Here is a 12,931-nt window from a genome sequence, read left to right as displayed (position 1 = left end):
TGTGGGGTCGCACAGAGTCGGACACGACTGAAGTGACTTAGCAGCAGCAGCAGCAGCATGGTACAATGTTACATTATAATATTGTCAGTGGTAAGAGGGGGACCCTACTGCTCTCACTCTTTGAGCATGGTGACAACAAGGTCTCTGCAGAACTGGCACTCAGGATTTATTGAATGCACGTATGCATTCATTTAGTAGGTATGGATAGTCTTTAACCATTGTTACTATGGCCTTGGTCTCCTTATCGTTCTTCCCTGACTAAGCTTTTAGGCCTACAACATCCCCGGAAGGGTCCTCAGCGGTATTAGTTCACCATCCTTTTTTTCCCACATAGTCTTGGTGATGGTAGCAAGTACAATTCATTAGTACTAACTGCACTATGTTGAGCCCTTCATATGCATATTATATTTAATCTTAAAACCACCGTGATGAGTAGGTATTTCTAGTATCTCCATTGGACAGAAGAGGAAATTGAGACTTATGTCGCTAGTAGTAAATAGTGAAGCTGGACATTCTCCAAAACTCTTACTTGATTATGGAATTGCTCTCCTTCTCTGGATGTCAGTTTGCTTATCTGTAGAATGAGGGACCCTCCCTCATTTCTCATATTTCTGAGGTCCCTCAAGCCTATTAAACTGACAGCATGTTGCACCACAACGGCAGGCTGCAGCCCAAGAATCTTCCAGTCCTGGCATGATGCAGAGAGTTCCTGTTGTCTGTTCTTCCCGTGTGAGCTCTCAGTATTGAGTTTACCACAAAGTCAGTTTGGCACAAGACTTAGCTCCTCTTCCAGCCACTAGACATCCACATTAGGCCTTACGCTGCACCTGATTCCTTCTTTCTGATCAGAGTCTACCTTACTCTTCCCTGCTTTAGTTCACTGACAGCTCCCTTTGCCTGATGGGTGAATTCCCAGCTCTTTGTCCGCTGAGCATCTCTAGCACACAGCTGTCTCACTGCACACTGGAATGCCCTTCCTCCTTCTCTTATATAATCTGCTTCTGAAGTCATCCTTACCTCTCTTCCAGGTCCCACAAGCCCCTCACTTCCCTCCAGCAAGATGTTATTATCTCAGCCATCTGCCCACAGGCTGTCTTTCCTCCAGACCTGGTCTCATGTGTTCAGTGTGTTGCCCCTGAACACATATAGCTGTGTGTGCTGTCGAGCTCAGTGCTGGGCACAGAATGAGCTCCCAGGGCTGCTGAGCAAGGTGGATGACGGAGGAGACTGAGGACGAATGTCCAGTCCAGGACTCTGGCCTTTATCCTGTGGGCAAGGAGCAGCTACTGGAGCAGATAGGTGCTTGAGGCCTGGGATCCGGTGGGATATTTCTCCATACCAGGTAGCAGTGGGTGACCAATGTTCTGTCATATTCTATCCTAGTTCTCTCAGCTCATTAAGATCTTCCATTCCCTGGGTCCTGAGAAGTTCCCGCTTGTGGAGCAAACATTTTTCCCCAATCACAAGCCAATGGTGAGTACCTTTTTTCACTCTTACCATTTTTGTGGTATGGAATAAATACAGATGTCCATGTACTCAGTCCGTTTGAATGGAGGAGGTGGGCATGGGGGCTGCTCCCTGACCACCTAGGCTGTAAGGAAGAGCTGTGACATCCTGTGGGAACACCTGGCTTTCCAGGGGAAGAGTCAGGTCTCCAGGTGAAATTTCAGGTGGTAGAGTAAATGACAAAGATACACAGCATTCCGTGGGACCCTGGGAATCTTCAGCAAATCAGGACAACTTGAGCTGGCAGTTGGAAACAAAGGTGAAAGATGTTTCTAAGGTAGAATGTTATTTCATGTGAGCCCTGTGCAGGACTTGGTTTCAACTCTTATTTTAATAAAAGCAGTGATATTTTTGTTTCCATTAATCATCAAAGGGCAGTTTGCTCGTGCATCCTCTCTGCACTCAAACTTTTGAATATACCCAAGGTTGTTGCTGGGAAGTGGTTGGAGTTTAGCTTGGAATATGTGGGATAGCCTCCCATTTGGAGGGTGGGAAAGGTGAACGTCTTTTTGGGTGTGAGGTGAGGGGCTCTCCATCCCGCGGCCAGAAGAAGTTAGATGGAAGAGTTCTGGGATGCTGGAAAGAGCCCGTGACATGCCTGCTGTCATGGTCAGTGGTCTTGTTAAACTTGTCAAAGGAATGCAGGGCCATGGCCCCATGCATGCCTTGCAAAGAACACAAGTCGTGGGGTACAAGATGGTTAATAGAGTTCCAACAGTCTGCTTTTAGTCCCAAGTTTAGGCAACTGAGCTTCCAAGTCCTATTTGGAGACACTGATAGGTGTCTCCAAGTGGGGGGACAGTCTAAGCAGGCAAAAATGTTTCTCATTGATTATCTTTCCCGTGTATCTGATCTAGTGAGGTGTCATACCAGCCAGGGTGTGCTGGTTGGAATAAGAAGGGGGCATGTTCCAACAAAGTGAGAAACAGTGAAGAAAATTCAGGATTTATCCTCAAACCAGCCTGAGTTTGAATCCCAGTTCTGCCTGCTTACTAGGCTTTGGATCTCTGTGAGTCTCAGCTTCCTTGGTAGAAAACCATGAATGACAGTGGAACCACTTCATTGGGTTGTTGAGATTTAACACGATCATGTGTACAGGGTACTGTGCTTGGTATACAATGCTGCTGCTGCTGCCAAGTCACTTAAGTCGTGTCCAACTCTGTTCAACCCCCATAGATGGCAGCCCACCAGGCTCCCCTGTCCCTGGGATTCTCCAGGCAGGAACACTGGAGTGGGTTGCCATTTCCTTCTCCAATGCATGAAAGTGAAAAGTGAAAGTGAAGTCGCTCATTCATGTCTGACTCCTAGAGACCCCATGGACTCTAGCCTACCAGGCTCCTCCGTCCATGGGATTTTTCCAGGCAAGAGTACTGGAGCGGGGTGCCATTGCCTTCTCAGTGGCATACAATAGGTGCTCAAAATAGAGTAGTTTTAAAATTGGGGCAAAGCCATACCTTGAAACATTGTCAACAGTGGGATAATATTTGGGTGAAGGGTTTGCCGCCAACCCAGCCCATTGAGGGTGACAGGCCCAGCTGTAAGTTCTGAGTGGGGCCGGGGCGGTAGCGGGGAGGGTGTTGCACGGCTGTAGTGAGTTCCTGGCATTCCCAACTAGGCCAAGTCATACTTGAAATTCCAGGCAGGCATTTGGCATCAAGGACTGCTGTTTGAGCCTCCCTCTCCGACTTCCACTAGGTTGAGATTCTAAGAAAGAAAATAGGCAAGGCTAAGTCAGGGCTCCAGTAGCAGCAGCAAGTCAGGGCTCCAGTCTGGGAATACCCGAACCACTATCAGGTAATTAGATGTTGATCCAGATTCCATAGAACTGGGGCGAACCCTGGTCGTAGAATTGGGGAGGAAGGTCAGGGCTGGATTAGCCGCCGCAGGAAGTCTAGGATGCCTCTCCTGAAAATGCTCCCGCCTGGGGAAAGGGCTGGGGCAGGTGGGTCCATACTGTGGAATTGAATGGAGGGTAGGGACTATTCACAGGCCAGGGGCCAAAGCAGGCAGGACCTGATTTCTGAGAGCCTCTGTGGTCGCCATAACCCCCAACGGCGGTCAGGACACAAAGAAGCAAGAGACTGCAGGTATGTGATAGAAATAAAACCACTTTACTGTTTAGAATAAAGGACACACTATAAAAAGTGAACATTATGCAACATTACAAGACAATATACATTCTCGGAATATAAAATTCATAAATAACATGGAGGAAAACTGTAAACAGTGCTACAAAATTTAGCAACAAATACATTCCTTCCAGACAGGGTTTTCTCTAGTTGATTTCTCTCCATCACTTCTGGCTCTCAGGACAGCAGACCGGCTAAGGAGGAAGGAGGGTGGTGCCTGGGAGAATTTATGAAGCCCCTCCCCTCAGACCGTGAGCCCTTCTCGTGCCTCCCAGGAGCCCGTTTGGAAGCTGTTTATATCCGTCTCCCCAGCACGCGCCCACTGTGTTTTGTTTTTGCTGTCAGAATTTTTAAAGTGTTTTTCTTGTGTAAAACTATTTTAGTGATATTTTTACTTTCACAGCCAGGAGCCAAACGCTTGGGTGTCATTTTTGGTTAACTCATGTTGCTGGTCAGTGAACACATGATGAAGGACAGAGGCAGGAGAGGGTGTTGTCTCTTGGGGACCACAGTTTCTCTGAGACAGCTGTTCCAATAAGTCATTTTTTTTAATTGCTCAAGAACCTTCATTTTTTTGTATGAAAAATGGTGCTCATGGGCTGTAGCCTGATTGCCATTATGTGTCTGGGGCTGTGCAAGGGTAAAAAGCACAGGAGTCTCCCAGTGCTGGCCAGATGGAGCACTGGCCTGAGAGGCGAGAGCCTAGGTGTGGTGCCTCCTGCATAGGGAGGCAGAAGAGATGGCTAGAGGAGGCCAAGACATCTCAGAATCCCAGGTCCCATGGCCCTGGATTTTTAGGTGAAATCATGGCTTCTCAATGGGTTGGACAAATGGACTAGAGGGAAAAAGGAATGGGAATGACTAGCAGAGCGCCCAGGGCCAGTTGATAACAGGGCAAGGATGTGAATGTACTTGCTATTTTTTCTCTTCTCCTTCGTAGTCCAGAAAGCACTAGGATGCCAACGGGGAAGAGTCTAGAGGACTCTCCAGTGCTCGTTGCTTCTAGTTCCCCCATTTACCAATCTAGCTGCCTGCACAGTAGAAGTCTTTACCCTCCATTCCACTGTAGAATTTGATTCAGAAAAATGGTGGCATGTAGGTTTTGTTTTCTTCTTTTCTCTTAAACACAGTGTACACATATTACAGCCTACACATGACATAAGATTTAGCAAAATAAAACGTTCATGAAATGAATGAAATACGGAAGTGTCTCAGCTACATAAATGACTTTAAATTATACAGTAAGTGAACAGGTGAAATAAACAAAGCTATAGCTTATAGAAAGCTCAAAAACCGCCCTCTGACATCACTTTGCAAAGGACCCTTCTTTGCTCAGGACCTGCTGTTCTCCTCGCCAGGGCCTGGCAGATGGGACTGTGGTTCCACCAACTTTTCAGAGGGAAACTTCAGGTGATTCGGGCTCAGGCCTCACCTCAAGTCTCTCTTTGTGTGAGTGGAGGTGACCCCACCAGGGACCAAGAATAGCCAGATGCCTCATGGAGTCACACTGATGTCCAGTTGTGGGAGGGCACCTGTGCAGATCGGGTTAGGGCTTCTACCTTGTAGGACTTTGAAGTTCAAATTAAGAAAATCTTAAAACACCAAGTCTGGGGCTTACCCCTTAAAAACCACTGGCCTGCTGAACTCAGCTCCTTCTGCTTATGCTGCCCCACTGAGAGCAAAGTCTCCTGTTTCCTGCATGCCAAATGTCCCCACCACAAGGTGAAAGGTACTAGGTAATGAGACCAGTCTGGAGGAAATCAGATGCCTTGACTGCCTTCTCGCTCTGAGGTTCTGCCAAACACCTTGCCTGGGCGTTTGTGTTTGTGAGCGAGACATTACGTTGTGTTGTCTGCTGCTTTTTTTTCTCCCGTTTAAATTGGCAGCTCTGTTTCCTAAAGTGGAATGAACTGAAGATACAAATACTAATAGAGTACAAATACCCATAATCTGAAAAAAAGAGACAGAGCCATCATGTTAAATGTAACCATCCTACCATCCTCAATTCTGTAAAATATACATTATCACCTACTCTTGGCATCTCACTTTCAACACTAAAACTTAAAATAATTTTATTTAATCAGAGAATTTATATTATAGTTTTATTTCAAAAAATACAACAAAAACCCTACAGCTGTTTGCAAAGTCAGGTTTTCCCAGTGACCACCACTTTTAATTCTATGAGGTGAGGGCCTTAGGATGTGTCATTCACTCGCCAGTAAGCTACAGGAAAAGGAGCAAGTTGTCCCCAAACCCAGAAAATGTGGCCATCTAACCAAGGCAGATACTGCAGCTTTCCTTCCTGTGCCCAGGCCCAGACCCACACTAACTCGCATCTCCCATCTGAGCCAGCCAGTAAAGGCAGTTAAATGAAGGCCCCAAACATGAAGCAGGAGAAAAGGAGGACAGAGGTCAGATGACCCCAGTTAGAGGGATGCTGAGGGTGCTCAGAAATTCAAATTTTAATTAAAATGAAAAAAAAAAAGATCAACTTGGAATGTCATGATTTTCTTCAAACAAGCAACAACAACAAAATAGAAGAGATTAAGCTATTGGCATATTTAACAGCATTGAACAGAATTCTGTGTCCTGTAAAAAAAAAAAAATTAGCTTATGTCCCCATGTGGGTATATGTAAATGTGTATGCAAACACACCCCCCTAGGTGAACTAAAATGCTAGTTTGGAAATAATATCCTCTACCCAAATCTACTTGTTCTCTATCTGTGGATAGTGTACGGTGTTCGTATTTCTCCGATTTATATAAAGGCAAGCTCCTGGCCAGATCTACCAAAGACGTTTCCAGGAGGAAATCTTGTGGGCAGTGAGAAGAGGAAAGACATTCATCTTAGTCTCTCACCTGAGCTTTTGTCTAAGGCACATTGCCTCCTGACCTCAGGCAGATATTTAAGTCTTCATCAACTAAGAAAATTCTGTTATTCTGGCCTGGCTGCTTGCTCCAGACTCAGAAGCATCTGGTCAACCCAAGCATCGGTGGGCTGGGGGAGCTGTGTGTGTGCTGCATCATCCAGACCCTCTTGCAGTTTCTTCCTTCCCTCCCTCAGTCTCATGTGCAGACACAGACAGACACAGTCTGGTAAGGACATGCAGTAGCATCTCCTCGGTGTATAACATCTTCTGCGTACCTTGAGTCTATCTGCTGGCTGCCCTTGACTGATTTGAAACAGTTGGCTTTTCAGCAGCTTCCTTGTCTGTGTCCTTTACGTACTGAGGAAGAGGGTAGAGAAGGGCAAAGGAAGGAGAGTCTGGGAGATGGTGAGATGGGGAAGAAGAAAGAAGGGTAGATATTACAATGCCCTAATCGGGTAGTTTTTCAATTTTTGTTTTCCTAAAAAAATATAGATTATATCATCACGAAGAAGAAGAGTACCCACTCCTCATTCTTTCTGGCATGACACCAAAAATTTCCAGGTGGAAATGGGTGATGTCAAACACCAAAAAGAAAGGGAGGGGTGGGGCCAGGAGGATGGTTCCAAATAAACTCCATATGACAGCATAGATTTTCCTCTAAGTGTTCGAAGTGCTAAATTTGCAAGAAAACAGGCACTAATTTCATTGTCATCATCTGAGAAGAGTTAGTGTCCAAGGGAAGCTCAGTGGGAAGGGAGGGAAGTGAGGTGGGGCCGGGTCTGATGCTCAGGGGTCTGTGGCATTGATGATGCTTTTGTCCGGGGGTGCCCATCCTCGGTACCAGCTACAGTAGCCACCCTTCTGCCGGATGCAAGCATAGTGTTTGGACTGGTAGCCAGGGTAGCCGAAATTGGAGAGCATGTCGGTCCAGAGACACTCGTTCTTGGAGGTTACAAAGCAAGGCAGGTAGTAGCAGGATTTGATCTGCAGTGAGATAAAAGCCAAAGGTTGGTGGGCTCTGCCAGGGTGGACTTAGGCCTGATGTGAGATCTCTGTGGTGGAGCCCAGCCACATCCCTCCCTTAGTGAGGACAATATAAATAACACTCACCAATATTTATTGAGCACCTACTATGTACCAGACATTCTGCTAAGTGCTTCCATCTTATTCTTTAATTCTCATAACTGATTTATCTCCCTTTTACAAACAATAGAGCCTCAGAGAGGTTAAGTAACTTGCCCCAAGTCACACAGCCAGAAAGTGGTAGAATTAGATATTTGGGAGAGCTTTTCCTCTCAAGTGGTAACAGGCAAGCATGGGAGTTCTTAACAGTTGTAGGGAACTGAGAAATCAAAAAGATTAAAGCATAAAAATGTAGAGTCCAGCTGCCGTAGGCTGGAAATCAGACAGTGAGCTGTGTGACTTAGGCCTAGCTACTCTCTGGACCTTTTGCAGATGTTTCCTCATCTGCAAAATAGGGATAATTAAAACTATACTAGTAGTAATCACTGTTGTCACAATTTTGCAGAGTTGTCATGAGAATTAATTGAGAGACTGGCCCAACTGCCTCCTACAGCAGCAAGGCTGTGGGCCCTAACTCTGTGCTTGGGTCAAGAAGTTGGGCCAGGTTGAAGAGTGACCTTCTGAAGCAAGTGGTATCTGCAGTCCTGTACCAGTTAAGCCGCCTTGGGTGGGGGCCACCAGTGAGTCAGCTGCCTAAGCAAGCCCACTTGGGACTTGGCAGGACTTGCCATTAAGGATCCTGTACCTTCTACAACCTTGAGTCACAGTGCGGAGCGGGGGGTCAAGAATGCTGAAGAGCCCTCATGCCCCAGCAGCTGCCAAGTGGGCAGCACAAATTAGAGCAGAAAGGCATTCTTTCCTCTCCCTCTTTGCTGCTCAGCATAGGTGCAACATTGCTTGCCACCCCTGCTCAGACCTGCCCCTCTGCCCAGGCCTGAACCGCACACCCTTCTCAGCCCAAGGGTCCAGTGCCCAGTTCTGGAGGAGCTGGTGTTTCTAGGGCTGCCAGCCAGTAGCCGCCCCCGTCTGCTATCCCTGAGGCTTACCTTGCAGTTACAGCCCAGGTGATATCGATAGTTCAGCCCCTTGCGCTGGGAGAGGGTGAGCTGGTCCCACCTCTCTACAAAGTTACACAGTCCTGTGTACATCTTGCCATCATAGACTCGGCCTAGAGGAGGAAAGGGACAAGGGGAGAGTTATTTTGCCCAAAACCCAGCCAGAAGAGAAGGAATTCATGCCTACTGAGTAACCTCCTTAGGTCAGGAAATGTATGTACTACGTACTTTACTGTCCCATGATTTTATTTCATCTTCTCCAACACCTTTTAGGATGGATTGTATACCCATTTTCCAAATGCAGAAAATTAAGCTTGGAGAGGTTAAGCGATGTGTGGAAGGTCCACAAACCCAGTGAGCACTGGAGCTCGGGTCAGAGACCAACTGTTCTCTTCTCACATCAATGGCTTTTTGGTCTTGCTTTTGTTTTTTTCCTTTTCTCCACTGATTGCCTAAAGGTGGACAGCTTTAAAAGACAGACCTAATAGGTTGACTGAGATGTGGAGAGCAATAGGTACTAGCAATTTCTTTTTACTTACTGTAAAGCTGAGAAATTGCAAAACTAGGAGATTTTCTCCACAGTCAGTGGTAGAATGGAGACTAAAACCCAGCCTCGTAAAGCAACTGTACTCCAATAAAAATTAATTTTATTTATTTTTAATATAAATTTATTTATTTTAATTGGAGGTTAACTACTTTACAATAGTGTATTGGTTTTGCCATACATCAACATGAATCCGCCCCAGGTATACACGTGTTCCCCATCCTGAACCCCACTCCCTCCTCCCTCCCCATACCATCCCTCTGGGTCATCCCAGTGCACCAGCCCCAAGCAACCAGTACCATGTATCGAACTTGGACTGGCGATTCGTTTCATATATGATATTATATATGTTTCAATGCCATTCTCCCAAATCACCCCACCCTCTCCCTCTCCCTCTCCCACAGAGTCCAAAAGAGTAAAACCCAGCCTCACGTAGAAACTTTAAGCTCCGACCAATGGCCGAGTAAGATAGACTCAACTCTAGATAACTCCTTACAATTCAGCGGGCACATCACCAGGGACCTGAGAACACTGCTGGGTCTACAACTCGTTCATCTTCTGAACTGAGGAGCAGTGGACCTTGGCCAAACCCTGACCTAGATGCCGGAGTTGGCCATTACCTGTCAGCAGGTACTGGTACTTGTTGACCTCAAGCTTAAGGCCACAGAGACTTTCAGAAGCTTCTGTGTGGATGTACTGCACATGGGGCATCTTGGTGAATCCTCGGTACATCTGTGGGCAGAAGGAATGTCATGAGAGGAGGACCAGACCTCAGAACACATGCCATCATTTGGGCTGTGGGATCGGATTTCCTTTATAGGCCACTGTGGCCAGTCACTGAACTACCTACCAAAGGGTCTTCACTCCAGAGGCAAAGACACCTGCTCCTCTCTCTTCTGAGCCACGGTTGGTGCCTTCCCCAAGAAACCTTCCCATCCAGCCAGTCACACCTCCCACTCCATGTTATAGGTGAGGAGCCCAAGGCCCAGACAGGTTACGTGGCTTGTCTAAGGGCACACGGTTGGTGTGTGGCAGAGACAGGAATGTAAGCAGGAGAACTTGTTCTTAACCATTATCCTATGCTGTCTCCCTGGCAGCCTCACAAGCTCATGGCTAAGGGCCTCTGATGCAGGCAGGTGCCATTTATAGCTATCTGCCTCCTTCATCAGCATGTGCTCAGAGCCACCAGTGTGCACATAATGGAGGCTGAAACCACTTGGCGATTCCAGGTCTAGTCCACGAGCGTTCTGCAGGCCCTGATCTGCTGAGACAACTGTTAACCTTGTGAGCTGGCAGGGGTGGGAGGGGGCACCGAGGTGCTGCCGAATCCCATTATCCCCCAGTTCTTAGCCCTGGATGGCTGGTGGTCTCTGGGATTATCCCAAGGGTTTCCAATAAGACAGTGTTTCTGCTTTAGTTCTGGTATGCGTTATTAATTTACTTAGAGTAATTAATAAAAAGCCAGACATCACCTCACTGGTGTATCATCTAAGTGTCTCCCATTCAATCTAATGGGCTGTTTTTTTTCTCCCTGTTTTCTTTTAAGTGGTGATTGCCTGGCGGGGGTAGGTGGTCCATGAGCCGCCCCCCGCCCCCCACCCCCCCAACCCCCCCCAAATCCCCCAACCCCCCCCCACCCCACCCCGCCATCGTAATGGGTTTGTTAGACTCACAGGGTTTGGGAGCTACTTCCTTTTTAAGGGGAGTACTGTTCTAATTGTGTACAACCATCAGTGCAGGTGCTTTTAATTTACCTGGCCTCCCTTTGCAACCCTCTTCTCCCTCGAGGCTCTCCAGCTAAACAAGGAAATGCAGCCAAGAGCAGGGGGTGGGGGAGACTTCTGTTTTCACTCAGTTTTCAGTTATGCCATGGGGGGCGGGGGCATGTCCCATCCTACTGCCCAGTTCCTCAGTGGTGGATGGTGCCTCTCTTGCTCTAATAAGAACCGTACCTAAGAGGGCTGCTATGTGCATGCCATCATGCGTGGCCCTGGGAGAACATCCCTTGCATTTACTCCCAGGCCCAGCAACTTCTTGTTTTGGTGTGGATTACCCTTGCCTTTTTGGCAAGTGTTCCAACTCAGTACTTGCTCTAGGTTTTACAGGACAGCCTACTGGAGCCTCAGTTTATTCCATGTTGGTGTGTTCCCTTTATCTCCTCTCTGGTTTATGAGTGAGAATCCAGCCCCTGCCCAGTAAGAACTCAACTTGTTGAAATCAGCTTAGCATCATTGCTACTTTTGAACTGAAGAACACCTTATTTTAACATGGTTTCTAGCACTTACACACAAAGTCAGAATCTTAATACATTATAAATGACTGAGTCTGACAAATACAGAGCTGCCTTTTAAGGTCAATTCTGAAAATAACAATACATTTGTAGTAAATGTATGGTAAAGTTAGGCAGATTTTTACTCATTTTGTTGTCTTTTTTTATATTAATCTAGCTTAATCTAAATATTGATCCTAAAGTATTATTATGTCTGTAGCCATAGAGACCTAGAATTGGTTTGAAAATTTTAGAAGGGTTATAATAGGTTTATAATGTCCTAAAATTAGAGAATCTCAGAATTGGAAATGTGGGTAATCTAGTCCAGCCAATGCAATGGAAGATTAATGGTAAACTCAGGTTCTATAGACAGACAGCCAGAGTCTATATCTTGTCTCTGCTATTTATTAGCTTCTTGGAAAGTTGTTTACTATCTTTGGGCCTCAGTTTCTTCATCTCTAAAATGGGGCAAATCACCTTATGCAAAGAACTGACTCATTGAAAAAACTCTGATCCTAGGAAAGATTGAGGGCAAGAGGAGAAGGGGGTGACAGAGGATGAGATGATTGGATGGCATCACTGACTCAGTGGACATGAGTTTGAGCAAACTCCAGGAGATACTGAAGGACAGGGAGGACTGGCACACTGCATCCCAGGGGGTTGCAAAGAGCTGAACATGACTTGGTGACTAAACAACAACCAACTGACTTTATAAGGTGTTTTTGAGAATTAAATGCCTTAGAATAGCACCTGGCACACATTTAGTTAAAGTTAGCTTAAAACAAGTTTTACTGAAGTTTGTCATGAGCAGACAGAAGAATTTGGTCCCCTTCTTCCTACATGTCTTGCCCAGCTTCGTCTCTTGGTACAAATAGTTAAAGCTGGTTTCAGAAGTAGGCAGGTTGCTCCTTCCCCACTCCCCACTGGCTTTATTGAGGTATGATTGACAGATAAAAGATGTATCAAAAGGGTAAGGTATGCAAGGGTTATTTTGAAATATGTATATGATGTGATTACCACAAGGAAGCTAGTTAACACATCTATAACCTCACATAGTTACCTTTTTATGTATGAGAACGCTTAACATCTCTCTCAGCAACTTTCTGGCACGTCCTACAATGTTGTCGACTATAGTCCCAATGCTGTGCGTTAGATCTCCAGAACTCACACATACCTCAGTACTGAAAGTCTGTAACCTTTCACCAACATCTCCCATTTTCTGCATCTCCTAGATCCTGATAACCACCATTCCACTCGCTGTTTCAAAGAATTCTACTTTTTTTAGATTTCACAAATAAATGAGGCTGTGTAATACTTTTCTTTCCATGTCTGGCTTATTATACTTAGCATTAATGTCCTCCAGGTTCACCTGTGTTGTCACAAATGACAAATTTCCCTTTTTTGAGGCTGAATAATATTCCATTATAATATTTCATTGCTGTATATATACACACATATATGCATACCCACACACCACACTGGACTTTACAAGCCTCTCGGCCTCGCTTCATGATAGTAAGTACATGAAGTTCCAAG

General features: G+C 46.0%; 2 protein-coding genes across 4 annotated transcripts in view; one reads left to right on the top strand and one right to left on the bottom strand.

Annotated features, from left to right (window-relative positions):
* SYN3 (synapsin III) overlaps positions 1 to 12,931 on the top strand; it is a 496,131-nt gene that overhangs the window by 146,562 nt on the left and 336,638 nt on the right. For all 3 annotated transcript variants that reach the window (XM_086401179.1, XM_086401180.1, XM_086401182.1), the window contains exon 6: positions 1,384 to 1,473. In XM_086401179.1, coding sequence (XP_086257305.1) covers positions 1,384 to 1,473 — 90 coding nt within the window. The remainder of the gene's footprint in view (positions 1 to 1,383; positions 1,474 to 12,931) is intronic.
* Positions 3,597 to 12,931, bottom strand: part of TIMP3 (TIMP metallopeptidase inhibitor 3) — a 60,091-nt gene continuing 50,756 nt past the window's right edge. The window contains exons 3-5 of the mRNA XM_086401196.1: positions 9,747 to 9,858; positions 8,574 to 8,695; positions 3,597 to 7,488 (exon numbers count right to left, since the gene is read on the bottom strand). Coding sequence (XP_086257322.1) covers positions 7,291 to 7,488; positions 8,574 to 8,695; positions 9,747 to 9,858 — 432 coding nt within the window. The 3' untranslated portion in view covers positions 3,597 to 7,290. The remainder of the gene's footprint in view (positions 7,489 to 8,573; positions 8,696 to 9,746; positions 9,859 to 12,931) is intronic.

The sequence above is a fragment of the Bos grunniens genome, chromosome 5 (assembly GCF_055505025.1).
Source record: "Bos grunniens cultivar Pamir isolate PY7600 chromosome 5, Bosgru_T2T1.0, whole genome shotgun sequence".
In the NCBI taxonomy this organism is placed as follows: Eukaryota; Metazoa; Chordata; class Mammalia; order Artiodactyla; family Bovidae; genus Bos; species Bos grunniens.
This window is presented reverse-complemented; position numbering and strand designations above follow the sequence as displayed.